Raw genomic sequence first — 27,539 nt, 5'->3', positions numbered from 1 at the left:
TCCCTGCCTTGTTTTGCTCAAGTACTGTGAGGTAAAAATTCTAGAAATCATGTCATTTTATCCTTACATGTGTCAGTATGCATTTTTAACTGTAAGGTCATTTTTTTTTCCCTACGACAACAATGTCATGGTTGTAACCAGTAGTATTATTATGGATTTCTTGGTATCATTTGAACCCAGTCACTATTCAGTTATTCCACAAATTTCTATCTACAGATGACTTGATTGATTCAGGATCCAAACAATTCTATAGATTCCATTTGCTTGTATGTCTTTAAATCTCTTTTCATCTAGGGCAGCGTCCCTTCTATCTTTTATCCCCAGTGCCATTTGACTGAAGAAACCAAGCCATTTGTTTTTGTTGAATGTCCCATATTCTAGATTTGTTTGTTTGCTTTCTTATGGTGCCATTTTACTTTTCTTCATTAGCCCCATCCATCCTGTAAGCGAGAAATTAGTTTTCAAGGGTTAGTTCACTTCAGGTTCAACATTTATGGCCAGAATATTTCCTAGAAGGCACCACTCTTCATGATGCATCCTATGACATGTGAATGTTTAACTATCCTGTTTTTTTTATAATAAATTTATTTTTTATTGGTGTTCAATTTGCCAACATACAGAATAACACCCAGTGCTCATCCCGTCAAGTGCCCCCCTCAGTGCCCGTCACCCATTCACCCCCACGCCCCTATCCTGTTTTTAGTAATACTAAGAATGACGGATGTTTTCAAATGGTGACACTAATTCCTCCTCCATTGTAAAATTGTCCCTTAACCTTTCTCCTAATAGTTTTGTCTAATGATGATCAATACCTGACTAAATTATTTCCCTAGGGGTTACAAAATAATGCCTCTTAAATTCTTTTATTTCTTTAATTACCTGCAGTTCTGTGAAAAACAACTTCATCTCAGCACATATGGGCCATATTGTCACCCTAATATACAGGGAACAGGAAAAGTAAGATAATCCCTTTTAATAGCTACTTTTCGGTTAGTGACAAATGAGCTTTGCGCTTGTTGTTTTCATTATTGTTGTTTGTCTTTTGGGTGTATCATAATGAACTCATAGATTTTAAAATATTTAGTTTGTTTCACTTAATTGCAGTTATTTTTGTACTCCAATTACTCATCTTTAGCCATTGGGAATCTCTCCAACTTGGTTCTCATGTCTTGTTAAGAGAACTGTTAGTGGTTGACAGTTGATTTGCTTTTTGATACAACTAATCATATCAGGTTCATTGTGTACATTTCCACCTCCAGATCTGGAATTAGCCCTTTTTCCAAAGAGTCCTTCTTCCTTTTAATGGAAAATAGTTTTTGGAGGTTGCAAAGTGGGCCTGAGGGATGGTCATACCAAATTGTCGCTGAATTTAGGCCTTTCAGTTGACAGAGCTGGGATATGTGTATTTTTTTTAAAGAAAAATACTGATATTTTTAATTCAAATTTAATATCAAATACTTTGCTTTTTGGTATCTTAATTTTTACACTGAAAATTTTGTCCATAGCAACACAAAATAATTAGTTTTGCTTTAGCTTCTCTGTCTCATTCTCTCTCATACACATTATACATATCTCTTATATGATATAGCTTCAAAATGGTTTTAAAATATAATAGTTTTAAAATAATGCCAATATTACAGCTAACCATAAACCTAATAAATAACATTTGCTAAGATGTCGTTTTGATTCTATTTCTCCTCAGAATATCGCCTATAAGGATATTCATTTAAAAAGCTGTTTTCTAGATTTGGATGATTCTTTTCTCTCTAGGGTTACACCAATGTGAAATTCATGCCATCTTCTGGTCATTTGTCTCACTCACTGAAAGTTTCAGCTTTCAGTACAAAGTCCCCCCAGTAAGTGATGGGATTTGAATCCAGACAGTCTGATGCCAGTGCACTCCTCCACTCACTACACTAATAGTGTGGTTGTTTGCTGATCACAGATCTAGGTTTTCAAAAGATCTAGTGGAAGGATTTGAATGGGGATAGGGGCGGGGCGAGGACTGAGCTGGATTATGAAGGCTCAGACCTCTGACAGGGACCGAGGTAAACATGGATAGGAGTATAATGAGATTAATCTGGCCACAGAGTCTCTGGTAAGAGTCTACTGTGCCTGCTTAGCCTGCAGCTTTGGATGGTGTGACTACTAGGAAGGGCAGTTTCTTTCTTTTTCTTTTTAAAAGATTTTATTTATTTGAGAGAGAGCATGAGCAGAGGGAGGATAAGAAGCAGGCTCCCCATTGAGCCAAGAGCCAGATGTGGGGTTCAATCCCAGGACCCTGAGATCTTGACCTGAGCCAAAGCCAGACATTTAACTGACTAAGCCACCCAGGTGCCCCTGAAAGGCAGTTTCTTACCAGGAACAGAAAGTACTATGAAGGCTGTCAAGCTACTGTACTCTTGTATTTTCCTCATCTCTTCAGTGTGCAATTCTTACACATTCAATAGGCTTTAGCTTAACTGCCACCAGCTGTCCTAACCTCTTCTACTTACGTTGGCAAACTCTGCTATGCACTCCCTTGTCCTATCCTTCAGCATTTTCCTCACCCACTAGGAGGCAAAATCAGTGAGGATAAGGTCTCTCTTTTTTTTTTTAATTAATTTATTTTTTGTATTTTTTTAAACGATTTTATTTACTCATTCATGAGAGATACAGAGAGAGAGGCAGAGACACAGGCAGAGGGAGAAGCAGGCTCCATGCAGGAAGCCTGACGTGGGACTTGATCCTGGGTCTCCAGGATCACGCCCAGGGCTGAAGGCAGCGCTAAACTGCTCAGCCACCTGGGCTGCCCTGTATATTTTTTTATTGGAATTCGATTTGCCAACACCAAGTGCTCATCCCGTCAAGTGCCCCCCTCAGTGCCCGTCTCTGTCTTACATTGTGTCCAGGTACTTAGAACAGTACCTGGCCAATAAAAGGCCCTCAGTAAATATTTGTTAAATTAATGAGGTACATTAGATTAATAACTTATTAAAATGGAAAAATCAGATTTTCTCTACCATCTCTTGTTTGTCTGGCACAATGAAAACCAGACTAAAAACTTTAAAATAGAAAATAGGCTAATATCTAAAATTCTTGTCTCACACAGACATATGAAAATCCATGAGAAAATACATTCAAATTTTAAATTCAGGAGAGAAATAGTAATCTTTAGGAGACATGCAGGGTAGAAAAAGAAATTGTCATTAGCCGTATGTTGTTGAACATTTGTGAAAGCAGCAGCTTTCAGCCGAATGGCCTGACCTAGATCTGTCAGGCCATATTTGGCTCTATATAAAATATGTCTTGTCTACTTAATTCTTGGAGAAAGAAAAATCTGCAGGCTTTTTGAGTCAACTACACCGAAATAGAGCTTACTAGGAAGTTAAAAGTTACATGGGAGATTCTTTGTTTTTAATTGTATTGTCTTTTTGAATAGGTAATACACTCAGATGGCTCAAAAGTCAAAATATATAAAATGGTATACACTGAGTTTCCTTCCCAGTCCTATTCCTCACTGTCCCAGTCCCCCTCCATACCACTGATAACTGCTTTTATTAATATTTCTTATTTTCGATATTTACTTAAGCAGATGGGAGCAAATATATGTTTGCATTCTTATTCCTTTCTGCACCTTATATAGAAGATCATATACTACAGATATTATTCTGCACCATTTGGTTTTTTTACCCCTAAATGTATCCTGGAGATATTTCCGTGCTCATACATAGGATTTCATTTTTCTTTTCTTTTTTATATATTTGCAATGTATTCCAAAGTATGAAGGGCCTACCTTTTATTTAACCAGTGCCTTATTGATGGTATTTAAACTATTTCTGATCTTTTGCTATTGCAAACAATGCTGTAATGAGCAATCTCTAACATGAAAGGGAAGATTATTTTAGACGAGTACAAATATGAGTGGATTAGAGCATTCAATAGGCATAGTCTGGCAAATAGCTAAGACAAGTCCCTTTGTAGAACTGAGGAGTGAGGTGGTTGAGGAAGGGGACACTGTGGTCAATTGAATGTGTAATGAATGACCAGGAAGATCTGTCCCAGGGAAAATTCTTCTTGGATTAGTTTTTTTCAAGTGAGATAAACAGAAGATTTAGTGAGAACATCAGGTAGGGAGACACATCTGTACAGCCTTAGGTTCTTAAATTTTATTAGATGTTTTTCCTCTTTGGAAAATAATATCCAGCTTGTCTCTAGGGAGATGGACAAATGATTAGAAAAGCCACCTCCGGGCACCCCGGGTGGCTCAGTGGTTTAGCGCCGCCTTCAGCCAAGGGCCTGATCCTGGAGACCTGGGATCGAGTCCCATATCGGGCCCCCCTGCATGGAGCCTGCTTCTCCCTCTGCCTGTGTCTCTGCCTGTCTCTGCCTCTCTCTCTTTCTATCTCTATGTCTCTCATGAATAAATAAAAATCTTAAAAAAAGAAAAGAAAAGAAAAGGAAAAGGAGAGGAGAGGAGAGGAGAGGAGAGGAGAGGAGAGGAGAGGAAAGGAAAGGAAAGGAAAGAAAAGGCCACCTCCCTAAAATGCCAACTTTGTTTAGGAGGGCAGGATAAAAAAAGAATCCCTGCCTGAAAAGGTTCGGTTAGTCTAAGTAGATGTGGTACAGCAGGCACTGTTGATGGCCTACCCAGCACCTATCCCTCTCCATCCACAGGTATCTAGGTCAACAGGGACTGGATAGAACAGCAAGCACCCAGGCAGGTACTCCCTCCAACACTATTCTTAAATAACTATTTAACTTGTGGCATTTGGGTGGCTCAGTCGGCTGAACATCTACTCTTGATCTCAGGGTCATGAATTCAAGCACCATGTTGGGTTCCATGCTGGGAGTGGAGGTTACTTAAAAAATAAATAGGGGCATTCAGGTGGCTCAGTTGATTAAGAGGCTGCCTTTGGCTCAGGTCACGATCCCAGGGTCCTGGGATCAAGCCCCACCTGGGGCTTCCAGCTGGATGGGTAGCCTGCTTCTCCCTCTCCAGGGCTTGTGCTCTCCCACTCTGTCCCTCTCTATCTCATAAATAAACAAACAAACAAACAAGTAAATGTTTAATATAGCAGAGTCGGGAAGAAGTAGATTTTCTATTAATACTTTACTATAAACAAATTAACCTGAGTGTTCACTAACTGAAGCAGAGCCAGTATTTGTGAAAACATAAACCCAGTCAGTTCACTTTTTCACTAGCTCTCCTTCCTTTTCTAGCTATCATGATTTTTTTTTTTTTGAACTAGACAAGTTCCTTAGAGGCACATTGAGGGAATTACAAAAATGTAATACAAAAGATCATACTATGTACACAGCACTATTCACACATTGGTTTTAAAATCTCTGTTCTGCTGGCTTTGTTTAGGGTTAGTGCTTGTGGATGTTACAGAAAAATTCACTAGCATTACAGATCTGCCTTAGAAAGGAGTTTTGTTGTTTTCCAAATTTCCCCTCAAGGGCAGTATTTCGGAGGCGGCCACTTTATACTTTTGTAATTTGTTCCTGTGATAAGCGTCATTTTACAGATCCGCATACCACAATAACTAAACTGGTTGCTCATCCTCAATCTGGCTGTGGGTCACAGATGAGATACAAGATAAGCACTGAAACAGTTGAATGCAAAGTGCTATGGAGCAGAGGGAAAAAAAAAATCGTTTTCTGAGGCTGGTGAGAAGGTAGTTCGTATAGTAGGGGAAAGCATGGAAATTTGAGCCAGAAAACAGGCTCAGCCACATAAATTGCCATGCCCAGTGCAAAAGGAGGACGTGTAACTCCTTGTCACAAAGATTTCATAAGAATCTTGGGGTACTTGGGTGGCTCAGTTAAACCTCTGATCCTTGATTTCAGCTCAGGTCATGATCTCAGGATCATGAGATCAAGACCCATGTCAGGTTCCATATTGGGCATGGAGCCTACTTTGGATTTTCACTCTCTCCCTCTGCCCCTCCCCCACTCCCAATCACACGCTCGCTCTCTCTAGACAGTGACAGCAGAGCACTAAACCAAATGTGGGGCCACCATGCAAGTGACATACCTATGAGGCTGGCCCTGCTACAGAGAGTGGAGTTCAAACCTTTCTCCTCCCCCACCCCACCCCAAGCAAAGCTCCCTGGCTTTGGACAAGTCCCTCCCTGAATCTCACTTTTTTCATCTGTTAACAGTGATAAATGAACTTTCTTTGAAGACCTAGTATGTGGCTGAAATGAAAAGCATTTGACACATGATAGGTTCACATTCTTCTTACATTATTATTCCATATTTTGGGCTCTGGTGTGAAATGTTGGGGTTTGGGAACGGTCAAGGATTCTTGAGACGTCTTTGGTGCAAAATAGGTGGTTTTATTAAATCACGGGGACAGGATCTGTGGGCAAAATCTGCAGTGGGATTGTGGGAAGAGACTGATTATATATTTTTAAGTTGGGAATGCATTAGAGATCTTAAGTCTGTAAGAAATTTGGAAGCAAGGCTTCCAGGACCTTGCAGGACTAGCTGCTGTTAGGATAATGTCATTCACTACTGTCAAATAAAATCTTTTTCTTTTTTTCAAATAAAATCTTAATCATGAGATCCTTCAGATGTTTATCAGTGGACTATATGTTTGGAGGATGATTGCTAACATATATCTTGGTGGTGGATATAAAGGAAGTTTCCAAAGGGATTTTTTTATATGTTAAAGAAGACTTAAAGGATCCTGGAGGTCAGGCTAATTTCCAGCTAAGGTTACCTTTGCCTCTAGCAAAGTATTGAGGCAGTTGAGTTCCTGGAAGAAACTTACTCTCCTTGTTCCAAGTACTTGTCAATGGCTCTAAGTTGTAAGGAAGTTTAATTTTTCCTACATTTCTTTTACCTTTGTTCTCCACATTAGGCTGTTTGATTCAATTCTGTAGACATCCATCTTTGACCCTCTCTTCTGATTACTCACTTTCCTTTTACTATATTTCAAAAGGGTATTAGAATGATCAGGAAATAGTCAATAGCTAATCACTGATTACCCATAAAGTGGCAATTTCATATTGTACAACCTAATACAAATGCCTTAGCATGACTGAACAATACTGTCCTCAGACCTGGGCACATGAGACCCCTTCTTTGAGCCCATGTTCTAGGGGACATACGTCCCTGTGCCCCTACCTTACCCACCTCTCTGCACTCTTCTAGATGCACCCTTCCCCACCTAAAGAGGGTATCATGGGCTAAGCCCTCTACTAAGCCACTCTTCGATACCAGGACGCCTATTTCCGATTCCCACCTTGCCTCTGCCCAGGAGTTGCTGCTTCCGCAGAGATTGGGCACAAAATTTCAGCAAATTACACCACCTCCGGGCAACTTGTTGGGCTTGAGGGTGGAGGTTGGACAGGCACAAAGGGCTGGTGGGGATGGTGGTGGAAAGAAACGGATGCTGGCACGCATGCGCACCAGGCCTCATGCAAAGACGCCCAAACCCGGCTGGGAAAAGAGGGCTGATCTGTGTGGCTGTGTTTGTTCGCTTGCCCCCTCCACCCTTTTCTCCTCCTTTTATAAGGGGTCTGCCCAACTTTCAAGCCTCCCTGTGTTCTGTCCACAATTTACTCTTCCAGTCTTATCTGTAGACATGATTCTCTGAACCTCCAACTATGTCCCCCCAAAATAATATATATGTATACACACACACACACACACATTTTTAACTCTATGACTTTCTACTCCATTCTGTTCAAACCTTTCTTTTTTTTTTTTTTTTTTTTTTTTTTTTAAGATTTTATTTATTCATAGAGACAGAGAGAGAGGCAGAGACACAGGCAGAGGGAGGAGCAGGCTCTATGCAGGAAGCCCCATGTGCAACTCGATCCCGGGTCTCCAGGATCAACCCCAGGCTGCAGGCGGCGCTAAACCGCTGGGCCACAGGGGCTGCCCCCTTTCTCCCTTTCTTACACTGGTGAAATTCTAATTCTTTAAGAACCAGCTTACATACCAACTCCTGTGTTAGTCACCCCTGCCATTCAATCCTCTCTACCTTCCTGAGCTTTACCCCAGGCAGAGTTAGCTGCTGTGTGTGTATCTGTGATTTACCTGCTGTGATCTTATAAAGCTCTTGGGAAAACACATTACATTGTACGTAATTGCTTTTTGCCCCTAGACTTGACTGTGTGGGAGCTCTGACAGGGCAGAAAGGATGCTTCTTCATGCTTATTCTTGGCACTCAGTGGGGTGTTGTCATCAAAATCCCAGTTCTCCCAGTGATCAAGTGGCCTTGGGCAAATCCCAGTTTCCTCTTCTTTGAAATAGAAATAAACATAATGACCTTCTCAAATGGTAATTTAATCCTGTGGATTAAATAAGTAAAACAAGCCATTCAAAGTGCTTCACCACGATACATAGTATGAGCTCAATAAGGGATAGCTATAATTAAATTAGCTCCTATATTCTGATTCTTGGTAATGTGTAAGAGCAAGTAAATAGTCCTTTCAAGCCAACAGCATGGTTTCTTGGAATTTGTATTTAATACCACAATCTTATAGGATTGTGAAAAAATAGGTTTTAAAAACTGCCTAAGGTAAAATGACACTCAAAAATTGTTTGTTAAAAAGATACTAAGTAAAGTTAGTAAATCCAAATTATTAGGTAACTCTTGGGAACTTTGGCACCAAATGGGTAAGAAAAATACTATATTACAATCTATTTTGAAAGGTATGTTTACATATTGACTAAAAATAGGGAAATAAGGAAGCACAGTATATTTTTATAACTGCCTCTTTAAGAACTTTCTATAAATATATGTAATAACTATTATGTTTTTATATATCTACATAGTTATTCCTACAAACATGCTGTAAGTATACATATATATTTCATTTAGATGATTTTTTAAAAAGGAAAAAGTTAAATATAAATAAATAAAAAAGAAAAAATTAATTGCAAGGAAATAAGGCTAATAGAAACAAAACAATCACTATGCATTTCTTTATATATCATACCCAGTCTGCTCTGACTTATTACCCTAAGTTGGGGCCCTTTGTCTATTAGCATACTATGCAGTATTAAATGAAACTACTGATACTTGCATCCCTGCATCTCTAAATCCTGTTTTTATTAAGGAAAAAAACCCCAAGAAAATGGAAAGTGATCTAAGCTTGCAGGAAAAATGAAAACTGGTTGATTTCACTTATTTGAATCTTACTGCTCATATAGAATGACTGTAATAAAGTTTGCCTACTTTGATAAAGACCTTAATGATTTCAATCCTTGTTTTCCAAGCTAGTGCAAGCAAAATAAGATCAAAAGGATACTGCTGTAAAGCAGGTGAAGCAAGCAATTGTTTGCCAGTTGCAAAATCAGACACTTTCTTCTGCAAGCTCTCTATGCTATTTTATTGTTCTATTAACTGTTACAATTTATATTTTCAACTAAGGGAGACTACAAGTCTATCAACAAGGGGGAGCTATGCAAAACTGTCTTCACAATAGTACATCTCATTGCACATTGAAGATTCATTCACTTAAGTTCACAGCTGCTAATGTAAAATATTAGGATTTTTGAAGATATCTTGGGTTGAGAATGAATAAGTTAGGAGGAAGATGAAGATAATGATAGCAAATTTAGGATTTCAAAGGCACAGAAAGAAATCTGATACATCTTGTGTATTTTAGGTGGTAGGACTGAAGATTAGGGCTACCCTTACAATAGTAACAACCACAACATCACAGTAAAGTGGCTTTTCTTTGAATCACCCTTTGTGCTTGAAAGTATAATAAATGGAAAACCAACTTTTCTCTTGCAATGCTACGGCACAAATATTTAAATTCTAAATGAGAGGAAAGAGGAAACTAGGATTCCTATGGAAAGAGATGGCGGAGTTTGGCGTTGAGTTCTCTCTCCTTGCTTAAAAGATCCAGGCTGTGCTTTTTGAAGGCTTCAGACTGCAGCCGGAGTTCGTCGTAGGCCTTCTGGATCCCATCTACCCTGCGCTGAAGTTCCCGGACTCTCAAGTTGCTGTCCACGGCCACTGCCTCTTGCTCAAACCTCTCCAGCGCGTGCCTCCTGGCCACATCTGCTGTCTCCAGCTTCTCCTCGAGCTGGCGGATCTCTGCTTGCTTGTTCTGAAGCACCCTGCCCCTCTCCATGGACAGCTGCAACAGCTCGTCCTTCTCTCGGGTGACCGTCTGCAGCCTGGCCTGCAGCTCCCGGTTCAGGCTGCTGTGTGCCCGCTCTGCCTCTGCCATCTGCTCCACCGCCTGCCGCTGCTGCTGCTGGAGGCTCTGCAGCTGGCTGCGCAGCTGCTCTGTCTCCTTGGTGTGGGCGCAGGCCTGCTGATTCTGCAGCTCCAGCAGCTCCTTCTCTCTGGCCTGGGCCTGGCAGGCATCCTGAGCACACCTCTGTTTCAGAGTCTCCAGCTCCTTGGAGAGGGCCTCGCTGCGGGCAGTGAGCTGCAACACTTTGGCCTCCTGGTCCTTCAGAGCCTGACTGAACAGGTTGCTGTTCTCCAGCCTCAGTTTCTCATTCTCCTCCCTGAGCTTGACGTTCTGACTCTTGTGTTCGTCCTTGAAGCGTATCATCAACTCGTGGTTGGCTGCCAGGGTCATAAAGCGTTCCTCCAGCTTCTGGGCATGCTGGCTCTTGGCCTTCAGCTGCTCGGCCTCCAGCATCCTCTTCTCCTCCAGCTCTGTGTTGAGCAGCTCCAGGATCTGGCAGCGTTCCAGGGCCTCATCCGACCTCCGCTTCAGGATGCAGATGAGCTGGGACTGCTCTTGGATGCGGGAGCAAAGCATCGCCTTCTCGCTCTTCTCCTCCGCAGACAGCCCCCGGAGGTTTGCCAAGGCCTCCCTCAGACCGTCCAGTTCCTTAAACTCCATCTCCTCTTCCGGCTTTTCTAGTTTTTTGTTTTGCTTCTCTAAGGGCTCTTCAGTGGGCGCAGGGTCCATCCTGAGAGGCTTCTCTTCTTGAGGCATAAGCGCATAGGCCTCCTCCACTAGCCGCTGACCCCACACTGTTTCCCCCGCGGATTCAAAAGCCTCGGCGTGTTGCTAGGGCCTCCCCGCGCTCCCCGCAGCAGTTGCTTTTCCCAGCAAGGAGCCCTGTGATTGGCGGGCGGGTCATCGGAATGCCGTGAAGTAACAGGCAGATCTGGGGGAGGCCAGAACCAATCTGCTCTGCTTCTGCCTGCCTTCTAACAAATCACAGCTCTGGCTCCCAGCCCAGTGTCGGGCTGTCCTGGGCAGGGAAGAGATGCCAAGCTCGCTAGGTTTCCAGCCCGCTCAGGGCGTAAAAAAACCTTGACTCTACCTAATTTCTGGGAGGAGTAAACAAATCAGGCTGACGGTGACATATGCTTCCTCCCTCTCGCCCCTTCAGTGATCATGAGAATAAATTACCGTCTGTGGAAACACCTTTGCTCCTTAACAATCTGCAATCTATAAAAACAAAGTAGCAGTGCTGCTGTGAGAGCCAGGATCCTAAGTGGCTGTGAGTTGCACCTGCAGTGTTTAACACAGCTCAGAGAGCAAACCCCGATGAGAATTTCCTTTGTTTCCCTTACCATTGTCCTCTGCTGGGAAACCCTCTTATTATTCAGTATTCCCTGTTTTTTACCCATTGGCAAAATAAGATTACAGAAAGCAGCTTAATGAACAATGTAGATATGAAAAACATTAAAACCGAAAAAAGATCCGAGGGAGGCTTACCATCATATACCAATTCCAGATGAACTAGACTGTTCAGTGTAACATGTAAAATAAAATCCAAGTGTTAAAGATAGAAACTAGAAGAAAATAAAGGCAAGTATAAAAACTCTGGGTCAGGGGCACCTGGGTGGCTGGGTGGCTCAGTGGTTGAGCATCTGCCTTTGGCTCAGATCATGATCCCGGGTCCTGGGATCAAGTCCGGCATATGGCTTCCCGCAGGGAGCCTGCTGCTCCCTCTGTCTGTGCCTCTGCCTCTCTGTGTCTCTCATGACTAAATAAAATCTTTAAAAAAAACAAACAACTCTCTGGGTCAGAAAGGACTTTCTTAGCTTAAATATTATATAAAAGGTAAGGGAAAGCTTAATTTTTGCTGAACACTTAAAGTTATAATTTTTAAAATTGTGAGCTCTGGGGTCTCTCCAGCCTCTTGTTCCTCAGGACCTGACTTTTTATGCCCTAGTCCAACCCAGCCACTGAAGCTCCCCTAACCGACCAGCTCTCTGGCCATGTTTGCAGGTGTTCTCCTCACCTGGAATGACTTCCAACCTTGGCCCTCGTTGCTCTCCATATGTACTCCACAACAGCAGTCGGTTTAGAAGCATCTCTTCTGTGAAGCCATTCCCGGCCCCTGCATGTGGAATGGACCACTCACCGCTTTTACTGCCATAAAAAAGTCCACTATGGACTGCTCATACTTCTAATGGAAACTGTGATAGCCTTACTGCACTCACTGCTCACCTGCCTGCCTTCCCCTACTAAACCCTGAGATCGTTAAGAGCAAGGGCTGCATCTGTGCTATCCTTAATACTTGACAGGTGCCTGGGACTTTGGGAAGGCTTAGATAAACGTGTGTTGAATGAATGTTGAAGGCAAATTTCAAACTGGGAAAAATATCCACCATAAAGATGACATGATAGATTTATATTTTTGCAGAGAGCCTGAACAAATCAATAAAGTATTAACATCTTAAAAGAGAAATGAACAATTAAGTTCACAGATGAGGGGGTGATATGGCTATTGAAAACTAGAAATAATTTCATCTATTAATTTTGCTAAATTTCCCCCTTATTTTAGGACTACCCAGGATGGTTGAGACTATAGTGAAACAGGTACTCTCTCATACTCTCATACATATTGAGGACTTCAAACATTTTTATGACTTTTGAACTAATGGATTGCCCTTCTGGGGAGAGTTTTGCTTGGGAAATAATCCGAAAGTTTTGCTCAAAGCTTTTCATGGCAGTTGTTTATAACAACTAAAAGCTGGAAACCTAAATATCCCCAAGAGAGAAAATGTTAAATTATATTTTCTTAGAATGTTATGCAGCCACGAAACATTATCATGTTTATAAGTAATTTGATGGTATGAAAATATTTATGCTAGAAAGAACTGCAAAACAAAAGATAAGAAAAATTCAGAATGATCTTGCTGGGAAAACTCAAGCACAGAGTGAAGGGTTGATGACTCCTACAAACACTGTTTCTGATGTTGAGATTTAATCTCTCAAGTCATGATGATAAGGAAAAAGCCTGGGTGTCATTAGAGATGTTGGATGCATTTTCAAATGCTTCAGATTTCACCAGAAGCAAAACAGATCAGGAAAAGGTTTCAGATTTTCACTTGGATGTCAAAGACTAGAGTCTCATGTCTATAAAAGAAAAGCAACGTTGGAAGACTGGGGAAATTTCCTGAGCTGAAATTTTAATAACTGCTGCAATTATAGGATACTGAGGTTTTATGAAAGTGGATTCCAAAGACTTCAAAAATGTGAATTAAATTTATTTGTATTCTCCCCCTCATTTCTCTTCTTTTCCTTAGATTTCAAGCTCATATACTGAAATGGAACTTGTGAAGTTGAGACAAGTGACTAGAAAATTAGAATACTTCTCGTCATTTAAATAAAAGGTCACATATATATTGAATGTATTGCTGATTACCACATATGGTTGTCTGATGTAGTAAAGTGAATTTACAGAATATGTTTCCTAAGGTAAAAAAAAAGATGACAGGGAAAATACTCAAAGTGGTTAATAGCAGTTGTTTCTTGAGGGATGAGCTCCTGGATGCTTACCCCCCCCCCCTTCTATGTCCCTTGTACATAGTGGATACTCGATGGTATTTGTAGACTAAACAGATTTTCCACATTAAAAATATTTTACATTTATGTGTTAAAATTATTTTAAATAACTAAGTCCACAGAATGAATACTTGTCAAGTCTAAAAATCTCATAAGACTCTAATCAAAAAAAAAAAAAGACTCTAATCAACATTCATTCACTGATTTGCTCAACAATACAGTGCAAGATGCTAAGTAAACAAATAAATTAGATACCATCTGTCTTCTCAAAGAACTTGCAGTTTAGTAATGCTTTTAGGCTCCTCTCTGGATGGTGGTTGTCCTCGTTCTACCATTTTCTCCCCACATACCTTTGAACCTGAAAGTATCCAGTATTTCCTCCCCAGAAGTCCAAGGCATAAAACTAGGCCAGTGCTCTCTCTGGTGGTGACCAGAGTCCCTTCCCATTGCCTTTGTTGAGTCTTTTGATGTCTTTTTTTTTTTTTTTTGAAGCTACTATTTAGAATTATTCTATACAAAAGTACTAGGCATTTGTACATCTTCTCTCATTTAACTCTAACAATATTCTTGAGAGGTAGGCATTATCATCTACATTTTCTATTTTACAGGAAACAAAGAAACGAAGGCATGGAGAGGTTAAACAAGCTACTCCATGTCACCCAGAGAGTGACAGAGCCAGAATTCAAACCCAAATCATTTTGATACCAAAGGTGGTTCTCTTGGTCACTCTGATGTTCTGAAGGTCAGGGATCTGAGGATAGGAGGAGGCACGCAGTCCCAGGGGGAGACCATAGAACCAATCTCATGTTTCAGAGCCAGCTGGATGCTGGAAGGTGGCTGAGCAGATAACTGAAAGAAGGGCTGAGAAAGAAGCTGGTACCATGAAGTGGCAGGAGCTGGAACAAGATTTGCACTTCTGCCACTATTCCTGGCCAGCCTGGGAGGTGTGCTTCCACTCAGCTCATCTTGCCCCTCCCTGTGCTCAGAACAGAATCAGGACCTGGAGCTGGACTACACATCTCCCTAAAAGACTTTGAGAGAGTGGGAAGGGTGTTGTTGAGGTTAGCCACTCTTACTGGCAAGTGGGTAGAAGATTCTAACATCTTTAGAGGAGGCAAGCACTCTAGTCTTTTTTAAAATTTTATTTATTTATTTATTTATTTATTTATTCATTCATTCATTCATTCATTCATTCATTCATTCATTCATTCATTTGAGAGAGAGAGAGAGCACACAAAAGAAGGGGCAGAAGGAGAGGAAGAAGCAGACTCCTCGCTGAGCAGGGAGCCCAACGTGGGGGCTTGATCCCAGGACCCTGAGATCATAACCTGATCCGAAGGCAGATGCTTAATGGACTGAGCCAACCACGTGCCCTTCTAGTCTTTTTCAATGACATTTGCTAGACACTTATTGTAAGGTTTCACACTCCTGAATGTCCAGGATCCCCCTGACCTATGTTTAAATTAGTGCTTGTTTTGAGAAAGACAACCAAGTTGGGTCCTAAGGAAGAGTAATGTTTTATATATTAAAATGATCCAGAAAAAAAAAATGATCCAGAAAATGTCTCCGTGGGAAACTTTTCAAAAATAAATGTTAACCTACCTTCAATGCTTTTCAACTACTTTTGTAAAATAAAAATTCCACTTTCAATAACATAGCCAGAGCTTCTCACTTAGAGGAAATGATGTCCAGAGCTGCAAGTAAAGACTTAAGAAATATTAGCCTTGTGAGAAAATTTACATTTTAGGATTCCTGACATAAAGTATTTCACTCAAAATAAGAAGTCAGGTTAACTTGACCACACAATTAAATCATGTAATAATTTATTCTAAGGGTTTTTACAAAATACTTTATGAAAATTATACATACATAGGAAGTACAGTTTAGCAATTTACATTCTAATTAAAACTTTGTTGCAAAGCATGTCTGTGACCACTCTCATGCTCATTTCATATAGTAGGGTTATAGGAAAAACAGAATCTTGTATATGTAAGGTTTGTTTGTTTTTATATAGTCTATTACAAAACACAGGCTTGGGATCTTAGGAGAAAATTAAGCCAAAAGCTGAATTCCACCTATGAGCCAGTGGGTGGCACCAAAGCACATCTCAGACTTTGACAGGGGAACACAGAAAAGCACTTTCAAAGGCAGACATACATGCAGTAAATTCAGTCTCATGGCCCTAACCTGTAATTCCACATTTTAATAGAGATTGCAGAGTAAATAGTTTCCTTAGGGTTAAATTCTTTATTATCACTGATATTCTTCCTTTTTCCCCCTTATAGGAGCATTTTTCTGTCCCTCTTTTCCAAAAACTACATATTTTTCAGTTCCTATGAGGGTTTCCAACCATTGAGTAGCTGGCCCTCCTAATTGTAGCACAGGGTTGGTGGTGTGAAACACAGAATGGCAAACTAGAATATTTTGCTGGTTAAAAACCCCAATATTTAATGTTTTGGGACAGCTTTTTCTCTGAAGCAGCAGCAACTGTTTGCTTTTCCTAGCTTTCTCAAATATCTTCTTTAATGTTGAAGTCACAAATAAGTTACACATTTTATTATTAGTTAAGTCTCTTGGGCACATGCAGGTTGACTTTACCATGCTGTGTGGCATCCATTAGTGGTGAGAGGCAGCAGGTGAGAATCTGTCCATATAGTCAGATTTTCAAGATCAGATTCTACCTGTTTAGTAGTTTTCAGTGGAGGAGCCAGTCAACTTCGGGATCATTTTGAAATCTTGGCAATCAACAGCATTCTGAGAGGCAGGGTTGCTTCAATCCAAGTGTTGGGGGAATTTACCATCTTTTCCCAGAGAGCAACTTCTTCTGATGTAGAGTCCATCCAATCCACTTCAGTACCATAGCTTTTACCTGAAAAGAAAGAAAGAAAGAAAGAAAGAAAGAAAGAAAGAAAGAAAGAAAGAAAGAAAGAAAGAAAGAAAGAGAAAGAAAGAAAAGGAAAAAAGCAAGAAAGAAAGCTTTGCATTTAGAAAGGAATAGTTCATTGGGGGGGAAAAAAAAACCCTGGACAATCCCCTAATTATAATCATCAATGGAAGAGAGTGAGGAATAGTTTTAGTATTACTAGGAGGGCAGATCTGGGGCTCAATATAAGAAAAAAACTATTTAACCACCTGAGATGCCCAATAATGGGGCATTCCATAATTGGGACTATAATTGGAACTATTCCCTCTACTCACAGAGTAGATTTCTCTTCATGTTCATAGAAGTTCTGGCTGACAACCAATCAGGGACATAGTGGGGTAGTAGGGAAGGTTGGAAGTTAGACAATCTCTAAGGAAGTGTAGTTTGAGGTTTAGTGTCTAACAGGCTCAACTTTGAATCTTGGGTCTGATACTTATTAGCTCTGTTACTTGGTTTCTTAGAATAACATTAGTAATAACTCATGGGCTTTCTGTGAAGATGAAATGAAATAATATAAATACAGCATTCAGTACAGTACAGTGACTAGTGCTCATTAATATGAGTTATTATGATTATTTTAAGCACACTTCTAGTTACAAAAGGACATAAGTGTTTTTTCAGGGAAGAGTAGTAATGAAGGCTTTTCTGTACTTCCCACACACAATAACTCAAGCTTTGTGTAGATAGACAGTACATCCCGTTAATCTTTGTATCTAGAGCCCTTGGCATACAGCCCGAAATTCCTCCACTCATTCATTTCATTACACTTAACAGAAGTAGAATATCTATTTTCATTAGGAAGAAGCAAAACAACAAACAGGCAAAACTTTACTGTCCCTGGAAGCACCTGGCTCCTAGAGAATTGAAAACCTAACAAACATTACCTGTTCCAAAGCCAATCCGAAGACCTCCCAAAAACTGGTTGGTTAATTTGTGATGGTCCCAGACAGTAAGCTCTACACAGGCTTCTGTCAGGTCTTCAGGCCTGAATCCATCATACACCATGGTGTGGTTGAAGACAGGATTGGTGGTTTTCCCTACAGCTCTTGTTTTCTGGCGACTTTTCCTACTTGTATCTGGAAGGATGATACTACAAAAGGAATCGTATTGTAAAAGCATTTTAATAAGATGGTGAATATTTACGTTTTCAGTGTACTGCAACACAGCTACTGAAGATTGGCAGAAGGAAATGGAAGAAAAAAAGAGTGTAGAGAGGCAGCAGTGGTGGTGGTGATGGTGATCATCATGGTGGCAGTGATGATGGTTGTGATCGTGGTGGTGGTGGTAACCGTGATGGTGGTAGTGGTGGTGATGGCAGCCATGACGGTGGTGGCAGCTACGATGGGGGTAGTGATAGTAGGGGTGCTGGCGGTGATGGTGGTGGTAGTGGCAGTGGTGACTCTGGTGGTGGCAGTGGCAGCGGTGGTGATAGCAGGGATGGTGGTGGTAATGGCAGTGATGGTGGAGGTAAAGATGGTGGCAGTGATGGTGATGATGGTGGTAGTGGCAGCATTCTGCTGGAGAGACTGTGCATTATAGTGGACCAGACTTGCTTTAAATCCTGACTCTGCCACTTATTGGCTGTGTATTGTAGGGAAAGTCCCGTAATCTCTCATACACTTGCTTCTTCATCTTAAAAATGAGAATGTGATGCCTATTTCATGAGGTTAATATCAGAATTACATATGAAGCAAACAACTTGGGTTAGTGCTTTCTTTTGTAAGTGCTTAATATGGTAGCAATTGGCTGGGGATTCCTTTAAAATTTGTAAGCATTCGTGATCATCTGTTTTCTGTTTTTAACCTACCATCTCTTATAAATACAAAGCCTGAGAGTTGTCTCAGAATGATACACTGACCTGAGCTGAAAAATCTTACCAACTGACATCTATAAATACTATGTATAGTGAAAATCACAAATAATGTCAACAAACTTAAACTGCTATAACTGATCTTCTGGAAGAATCTATATAGATGAAATTAGGGGGAACTGAGAGTGCTTACTAACATCTGCTTAGTTACTACTGACTAGATGCCAGAGAAAAAAGTCTGCCACTTAAAGACTCTAATTGTCTTACACTCCTAGGACATAACTATTAGTAGGGGTCTTTTTTTTTTTTAAGATTTTATTTATTTATTCATGAGAGACAGAGAGAGAGAGAGAGAGAGACAGAGAGGCAGAGACACAGGCAGAGGGAGAAGCAGGCTCCATGCAGGGAGCCCGACGTGGGACTTGATCCTGGGTCTCCAGGATCAGGCAGTAGGGGTCTGTTTAGCAAGTCATTTTCCACATATTTGCAGGCTGAGGCAAAAGATCTTTTGCAGATAAGCCACAAAGGTGGGACAAGGGATAGGAGGAAAAATTCTCCTTGCTCCACAAAGGAACCAAGGAGCATGGAATCCCAACATTAGAAATCTGATGAACTCTTTTATACTGAATATTAACCTCACCAGCAGATATATCTTCCAGAAGACATCCCATACCTGAGTACATGGTCCCTGGTTTCATTTGTATGTATGTTGCCTTCATGGTTTTAAAACTAAATGGACCCTTAGGGGTTCGTGTCACAGATCCCTCTAGTTCACATTGCCATTGTCCCAAGTTATCTCACTTAAACCATGGAGGATGAGTTTCAGCATCACAGATATTGAGACCCCAAAACAACCAGAAAAGGCCAGGCTATGATAGAACTGAGAGAAGCAGAGTTACCAGTGTGGTTACCATTTAACAAAAGAATTTAGATGGCTGCCCCTTAGCTGTGGTAGATCAAGACATTCCTTTACCCAGATGTGCACTTCTCCCGTTGTAGGAAGCTTTTTACCTGGAATTGGAAAAGGACAGAAAATAAAACTTCACTGCCTTTCCTCTTGTGGCAATACTATATCCAAAGATGCCAACCTAAAAATGGTCTGGCACAGTGATACTAGCTAGAGCTTGAGGATATGGTCCTAATTGGTTAAATGTATACATTCTTAACCAAATCTTCCATACTCTGGCTGCCCTAAGCTCAGACAGTTCTATAAAAATAATTCATATTGATTCCAAGTACAGAGTACTGTATCATCTTTCTGGGTTTGGCTTGTTTCAAGACAAGTTATAGAAATCAGGTATGTAATCATACATTTATAGTTATATTCAAAACATCTCAATGACATGCACATTCCTTTCAAATATTAATACTGATATCAATTGCTGTTAGTGGGAGGCATCTGAAACCATACTGAGTATAATCAAAATAGGTACTGGCTAAGGTATAGCTACTCTTCTTTTTAAATGTGGTGAAATACTTTATGTAGATACACACATAATAACTAATCTTATGGACAGGGAATTACTGAGAAGTTGGCTTAGTCTTTAGTTGTTGGCTAGACTGGGTACACATGGACAGAGGGCCATTACCACATTTTTCTGAATAGGTTAACTCAGTCAACCAACCTGAATTTAATGAGCATCTATGATATGCTCAGCCCTATGCTAGTAATGTCATCAGATATACAAGGAATATATTTTAAAAAATCTCTTTGGAAAATGTTTACACTTAAGCTAAAAAGATTAACTCAAATAAAAACTATAAAAATGGCATATAGAATGAAATGCCAAGTTATTACCATAATTTTCTAGATGATGATGTGAACAGTGAGGGGGAAAGAATATAGCCAGAAAAGATGGGGCTTCATCTAAGAGTTGGATAGGTTGAGAAGAGGAAGCCATTTCAGGGAAGAGAAACTACATGAGCAAAAACTCAGACAAGATGGAGCTCATCAAAACACATGATCTCCTTTGCCCCCTCACCAAGAAATGATAGTGGAGGGAAAGATATTGGCAGAATTTCTATGCATGTGGACCATAAATGATAGGATACAAATTACATATAGTAAGAAAATCTGCCTTTTAGGAAGATCCGGGAGTAACAACAAGGTGGTTTGGCAGCTATATGGGCCTAAAGATAGGTTTTGCTTGCCCTCCAATTCTTTTTTTTTTTTTTTTTTTTTAACTGAATTAGAATGTCTTTCTCCAGTTCAATCACTGCCCTTACCACCCATTATTTCTTTCGTCCCACTAGTTTTACTACCCGGTTACTGAAAACATTTGAGTTGCAACCTCTGATTTCAGTTGTAACATTTACACAGATTCTTACAGAGAAAAACTTGGGGAACTTCTTGGGAAATGAGAGTAGGCTGGCATTCATTTCTTGCTAGTTTCTTGCTCCTTAACTGGGCTGTAGGCCTGAGGCCCTAACATCAAGGATGCAATTAGTAACCTGGAGGAAAAAGCTTTCTGTACTGCTGAGGCCTTGAGAATGCAGAACCAATGAACTCTAATTTCCTAAGAGCTTCATACTAATTCTTCTAATTCTCACCTCTGAAGAACACTCAGCTTCCATTCTTACCCTAATACAACCAATAGTTCCAAATTCTGAATATGGGAAAGGCCATTCACATTGTGTAGATACCAACTTTTTAGAGAGTGAGGTGAAAGTTAAGACGGCTGAAAATGAGGATTTTTTTTTTTTTTCATAGAAACAAGGTACAATGGTAGTTACCAAGGGCTGGGAGAAGGACAAGGCAAGGGTATAGTTTAATGGGTATAGAGTTTCAGATATGGAAGATGAAAAAGTTCTAGAGCTCTGCTTCATAACAATGTGAATATACTTAACACTACAAATGGTACACTTAAAAAATGGCTAAGATGGTAAATTGTATGTTATATGTTTTTACCATAAAGAGAGAGAGAGAGAGAGAGAGAGAGAGAGAGAGAGAGAGAACGAACTATCAATTGTAAATTGACTCATTTGGTCCATACAATTATTAAGTTAATATATTTGCTTAGGGTTTCACCTTTGAAAGTAACACAGCGTCCAAAGAAATCCTTGGTGAGGGAGATATTAGGAAAGGGCATAAATCTAGATGGAAAATCATTACATACCAGGAGTTGGCTCTGGGACGTACTGGAGAGCTAACTTCATTTCACCTCTGTTTTCTGCTTCAAGGGGAACTGGTGCAGTCTAGGAAATGAAGCACTGCCAGTCAGTAGGTGTAAGACACAAATGATTTTACTCTGTTGGTACTCTGTTATAGGACCATAACTGCCCCATTTCTACAATTCTGTATCACCCGCGAGTGCCCCGGATTAAAAGTTCCTTCCCCATTAGAGCTAAACTCTTGCGTTTTTACCTGGGAAGGCTCTATTATGTATCTTGGAAAAACGTGCTTGGTCCCCAGAAAACATCTCAAGGCCTTTCGTCCCAGAGATAGGAGAGAAATCAGAATGGCTGTCTGGCTGGTTGGCTTGCTTGCTTGCTTTTTTCCTTCTCTTTCTCTCTCTCCTTCTCTCTCTCTTTCAAAATTTTATTTATTTATTCATGAGAGACAGAGAGAGAAAGGCAGAGACATAGGCAGAGGGAGAAGCAGGCTCCCTGCAGGGAGCCTGATGCAGCCAGCCTGAATTCTAGAGAGGAAGAAAGAATAGAAAATACAGAAGAAAGAATAAACATATGGGACAGGGTCATGAGATTGAGCTCTGTGTAGGGTTCTGCACTGAGCATGGAACCTGTTTAAATTCTCTCTCTCCCTCCTCTTGCCTACTTGCACAGGTGCTCTCTCTTTTAAAAACAAGAAAGAGAGCAAGAGAAACATATATAATGATCCCAAACTATGGATAACCATTATGAACTAAAATGCCATTATAATAGCTTTCTCCTATACAGGATCCTGGGATCATGACCTGAACCAAAGTCGATGCTCAACCACTGAGCCACCCAGGTGCCCCCAGAATGGCTTTCTTGGAGATAGGAGAAATGTTCTGGGATGCTTTGGTTTTTATAAAAACACACATATTTTTGTTAGTCACTCAGCCAGCACATAAAACTATTTATTGGTATTATTCTCTTTCTTTGAGTAAGAATGTGGGAAAGGAGGGGAGAGAAAACCCAAACATTACATTTTCAAAGGTACATGAGTCTAATTACTTCAGATCACTTGGTATGAGGTCTGTAAGAATAACAAAGACTGGACAATAACTTAAGAGTGTAGCTCTATTATTTTGAGTATAAGAGAGATGGCTTTACTTTCAAATTCTGGTCCTCTAGAGCCTTATTGCTGAAGCATGGCTATGCTTCAGAAATGAAAGGGAAGTTAGTTTAAAATGAAAAGCTCTTGTCATCTTCTGAAGAATTCATACCCAGTAAGTCTTTGGTAAGACTAGAAGCAAGGGCTTCTGGTGATTTTGATACAATATTTTGGAATCATTTCTTTAGTATCTACATAATACAACACTTTCACTTAACAAAGAGTTGTATTATTGCTATTTATAACTTCCAGCTGAGATCATACCAACACTCACACTGAGGACGATAAAAAAAAAAACGAGATTAAACAAATTTATTTGAAGGAGCTAAAGAATTATTAATATAGACAGGACTCACATGGACAAGATCTTTTAGCCTGACAGTCATTGCTTTTCACGTTGAGGCATCAGCTAATTTTTAAGTAGTGCCAAATTAGAACATAAGAAGCCTAAATGAAAAAGACTAAGACGACTGAGCAGGAGGATGCCTAGGTGGCTCAGTGGTTGAATGTCTGCCTTTGGCTCAGGTCATGATCCCGGGGTCCTGGGATTGAGTTCTGCATCAGGTTCCCCACAGGGAGTCTGCTTCTTCCTCTGCCTCTGTCTGTGTGTCTCTAATGAACAAATAAATAAAATCTTAAAAAAAAAAAAAAGCCTGAGCAAAGTTTTTTCCAGTCTCATGGGGCTGGAAAGACCAAAATTGGAGTCCACAGCCAGCTAGGAAGGAATAGCCTTAGAAAGTATCCTAAATCAGTGGTTCTCAAAATACGGTTCCCAGGCCATACTCTGCATCAGCAATTAATCAGCAATGCCTAGGAACTTACTGAAATGCATATTCTTGGGCTGAGATCTTACTGAATCAGAAACCTTGGGAATAGGGCCCAGAAATCTGTGTGTGTGTGTATTTTTTTTTTTTTTTTTTTTTTTTTAGAAATCTGTGTTTTAATGAGTCCTTCAAGTGAACTGGATTCATGCTAAAATTTGAGAACTACTTCCCTAGACTTTCACTTGGAACCTCTGAAGGGTCATAGCCTAGGAACACGGCCAAGCAAAAACTACATGAGACCCCATGAAAACTGAACCCCAGCTTCTCGTTGGTTCATTCTCAGGTTAAAGTGGTCTGTCCCTACTCTATGTGTCAGAAACAAAAGTAAATCCTCTCAAAGTATCCCTAAAGGTTTTCATATAAAATGTATATATAGCATGCAATAAAAAATAAACAGGCATATTAGGACAAAGGACCAAATGACCAAAGATAAAGAATTAGATAAAAGAGACTTACAAATGCTTAAGATATTGTGTTTTCAGATATATACCTTAAATAACATTGATAAATATGTTCATAAAGACAATATTAAGAAAAGAGAATTTTTGCAGTAAAGTGGTCTATAAAAAATCAAATGAGAATATAAATCTGAAAAATATAATGTTGAGAACTTGTAAGATGAGTGTTCTAGACACAGCAGATAAGAAAATTATTAAACTGAAATATAGGTTCACAAAAACTAGCCAGCCTGAATTCTAGAGAGGAAGAAAGAATTGAAAATACAGAAGAAAGAATAAACACATGGGACACGGTCATGAAATTGAGCTCTGTGTAGGGCTCTGCACTGAGCATGGAACCTGTTTAAGATTCTCTCTCTCCCTCCTCTTGCCCACTTGCACAGGTGCTCTCTCTTTTAAAAACAAAAAAGAAACATATATAATGATCCCAAACTATGGATAACCATTATGAATTAAAATGCAATTATAATAGCTTTCTCCTATACACCAGGTCTCAAACCATCCAACCAACCAATCAACCAACCAACAAGTCTGAACTTACCTTTCGCTTCAGAGGGTACCACTTCAATTGTTTGTTCTGTTTGTTGTCCCAGTCCCAAGTTTCCAAGTCCAGTTCCACTTCCCCTAGAAAACTATTACGCTTAAATGTATCCCGATGCCAAACGGAGACGTTCAGTTTTTGTGTTTTTAAGATTTGCTTTTCGATTTTATACTGTAGATCAAAGAAGGAAATTAAAGTGGTGAATAATATTATTTTATACCAAAGTTATAACATAGAGAGAGGAGGAGAAAAGTCATCTGTGCAGATCAGGTTTTCTCATCTGCTAGGTTTCAAGTCTCAAAAATATTGCAAAGTCATCTTATTCTAAGTGTCTTGTTTCAAAGAGCTATATCTTTCACAAAAGCTGATTTTTTTTCTGCTTCTGGAAAAGCAAACCACGGTTCAAATATCAGAGGCAGTAATGGCTCTCTAAAAACAAAAGCCAATTATTCATTTTTTATTGGATGTTTTAGTTCAAACTAGATATAACATAAATCCAATTCAGTCTAAAAATACTAATAAAGTTTAATCCTGTGGTCTGTTTCCTACTTAAGGACAAGGTATTTTTTTCTAATAGACTCTATTTTTTTAGAGAAGTTTCAGATTTACAGCAAAATTGAGTAGAAAGTACAGACAATTCCCATATACCACTCACCCCCATTTACACATAATGTCTCCCACTATGGATATCCTGCAATGACAAGGTATTTTTCAAGAAAAGATATTTTTGTTTTTTTCCTGCTTCATATGGTTAAGTGGAAAATATCTGGCATCCTAGCAGTTTTTCATCTAGGATGTAGTCAGTCCTAGATTATATATAATCATGGAAGGGATAATAGTAGTTCTAATCTAAAAATAATCTCTATTTGGCTTTATGATGTACTACTTGAAAGTCCATTTTGGTTGTAGCAGGCTTGCCTTTCTCTGAGTTTATCATTTAAATTAGCTGGCTTTTCCTGAGTATAGGGTTGAAGCAGCTGACCCAGAAATAGCAAGGGTACTGAGGTATATCATAGTCAAACTGTAATTAAAAAGTGGCTACAGAAAATCCATAAAAAACTGACCCATGGAGGACTGAAAATTAATTTAACTCTGCTTCTTTCCTTGGAGGATAATCAAACAGTAGGACAGGTTTTTCAGAAAGGGGGAATGAAGAGCACTTCTTATATTTTGTTTTACATTATCATGACTAAGGCAGCATTATGCAATCTGGGGGGAAAAGGAATACAGCCAATTGAGCCAGGTATACTTTCTATTCATCTGTTCTGCCATCTCTCCTTCCAATAAACATTTTTTTTTAACAACTATCATGACCCTGTACTAAGAGTCAACATTTACGTGTCTAATATATACTAATCACTTTGCACATATTAACTCTTTTAATGTTCACAAGTACTGAAGTAGATAGGCAGGTACTATTATTGCCTTTTGGAGACCTCAAGTATGGACAGGTTTAAGTCTTTTGCCCAAAGGCACACTGTTGATAAATACATGGAGCTGGTCCCTGACCTCCTGGAACTTAGAATTTAATGGGAAAGCAGACAATGGAGCCAGTAGTTAAAGTGCTGAGAGTTAACAAAGTCTATATGAAACAAGGTGCCTGAGGTAGCAGACCCAGGCGGGACAGAAGGGACAAGCTCTCACAAGAAGAGGCATTTAAAACTGTAGGAGGTAGTTAGGGATAGAATGTGGGAAAAAGTACTCCAGCCTGATGGAACATGAAATCCAGCAGCGTGAGATAATGTGGCTAGTTCCTCCAAACAACAGAAAGGAATCAGAGTGACCTAAACAAAGACTCTGAAAGTAGAAGTGCAAAGGGACTGGTGCATGGTAAGGATGGACTTGCCTCTAAGGGTAATGGGAATCCTACAACATTTTAAGCAGAGAAATAACATGATCAGGATTATGCTTCTGGGATACTTTGGTCACAATGCTCCATGTTTTCAGCTGTGTGTCTTTGAGCAAACTCCTTTGTTTCTCTAAGCCTCATCTGTGAGGGGCAGGTGATACCCTCCTGGTGGGGTATGTCCAGAGTGAGTGAGAGAATGCATACAATGTTCATGGTGCATGATCTCACACAAAGCAGTTTCTCAGAACATGTTTATCCCTTTCCTTCTCCACTCTCTATGACTGACTTTATCTGTAGAGATACTACCCCAGAAGATACGGCTATTCACACACAATCACAGTGACACATCATCATTTAGGATTTTCCTAGACAGACAGTTCTTAGATACCCGCAATATCTCATTATACACAGGATTCAAAGTCTTCTTCACTACAAGTGTTTTCTTCTTGCCCATTTTGCCCTTGTCTGGTAACAAATAGGTCTTTACATATCTAAAAAGAGAAGTGGACAGACAAGAAGGTCAGAGAAAATAAAAGTGCTATTTCCATCTCTACTTTGAAAAATGCATTGATAATTGACAGAAAAAAATATTTCATGACACCAAGAAAAGCATTAAGTAAAGGATGTTCTCACCAACACCTTTTATACTTAAACTTTTAAATATAGTGCAACAGAATTGGTCATTTTATAATGTTTTGAAAAATTTTCAAGGATATTTCCTGAATTCCCCTTCCCTTTGACCTTATCTGAAGTGGAGGAGGGAGGAAAAGACCTCTAATGTCCTTAATTTTACTGGCTTGTTTTCTATTGAGAAAAGGCTTTGGTGCTTGCAGAACTTAAAAAGTTTTATTACTGCCTTTTGAAAACAAAAATTAATCTTAGCTCAGACCTAAGCAAGCCATATTCAATGAGGGGAAAAAAAGGATACTGACTCCAGCTGTTTTTACAATAAAAGCATAGAAGGATTGGCCTTACGCTAGCAAAATGGTTAAGAATCTGACTTTTGCATTGGTCTAAGCGAGGAATACCATTCAAATTCTGCAAATAAACTGAAATTCAATTAACCTTGTGATTTAAAAGATGAGCTGGAAAAAAAAATAAAAATAATAAAAGATGAGCTGGTAATTTCCCCTGAAGTTCTTCTGTAAAATAGAAT

General features: G+C 39.8%; 2 protein-coding genes across 22 annotated transcripts in view; both read right to left on the bottom strand.

Moving 5' to 3' along the window:
• Positions 1 to 8,443: 8,443 nt before the first annotated feature.
• CCDC89 (coiled-coil domain containing 89) lies at positions 8,444 to 11,043 on the bottom strand. The gene has a single exon (XM_025419433.3). It carries the CDS (start codon positions 10,908 to 10,910, stop codon positions 9,798 to 9,800), a length of 1,113 nt encoding a protein of 370 aa, XP_025275218.1. The 5' UTR covers positions 10,911 to 11,043; the 3' UTR covers positions 8,444 to 9,797.
• Positions 11,044 to 15,526: 4,483 nt separating this feature from the next.
• SYTL2 (synaptotagmin like 2) overlaps positions 15,527 to 27,539 on the bottom strand; it is a 117,206-nt gene continuing 105,193 nt past the window's right edge. For all 21 annotated transcript variants that reach the window (XM_049098971.1, XM_049098973.1, XM_049098974.1 and 18 more), the window contains 6 exons: positions 26,772 to 26,874; positions 24,535 to 24,705; positions 21,570 to 21,648; positions 19,365 to 19,464; positions 17,528 to 17,733; positions 15,527 to 16,589 (listed from right to left, as the gene is read on the bottom strand). In XM_049098971.1, coding sequence (XP_048954928.1) covers positions 16,444 to 16,589; positions 17,528 to 17,733; positions 19,365 to 19,464; positions 21,570 to 21,648; positions 24,535 to 24,705; positions 26,772 to 26,874 — 805 coding nt within the window. In that variant the 3' untranslated portion in view covers positions 15,527 to 16,443. The remainder of the gene's footprint in view (positions 16,590 to 17,527; positions 17,734 to 19,364; positions 19,465 to 21,569; positions 21,649 to 24,534; positions 24,706 to 26,771; positions 26,875 to 27,539) is intronic.

Source organism: Canis lupus, chromosome 21, assembly GCF_003254725.2.
Source record: "Canis lupus dingo isolate Sandy chromosome 21, ASM325472v2, whole genome shotgun sequence".
Taxonomy (NCBI): domain Eukaryota; kingdom Metazoa; phylum Chordata; class Mammalia; order Carnivora; family Canidae; genus Canis; species Canis lupus.
The sequence above is the reverse complement of the archived record's forward strand: the minus strand, read 5'-3'. Positions and strand labels throughout refer to the sequence as shown.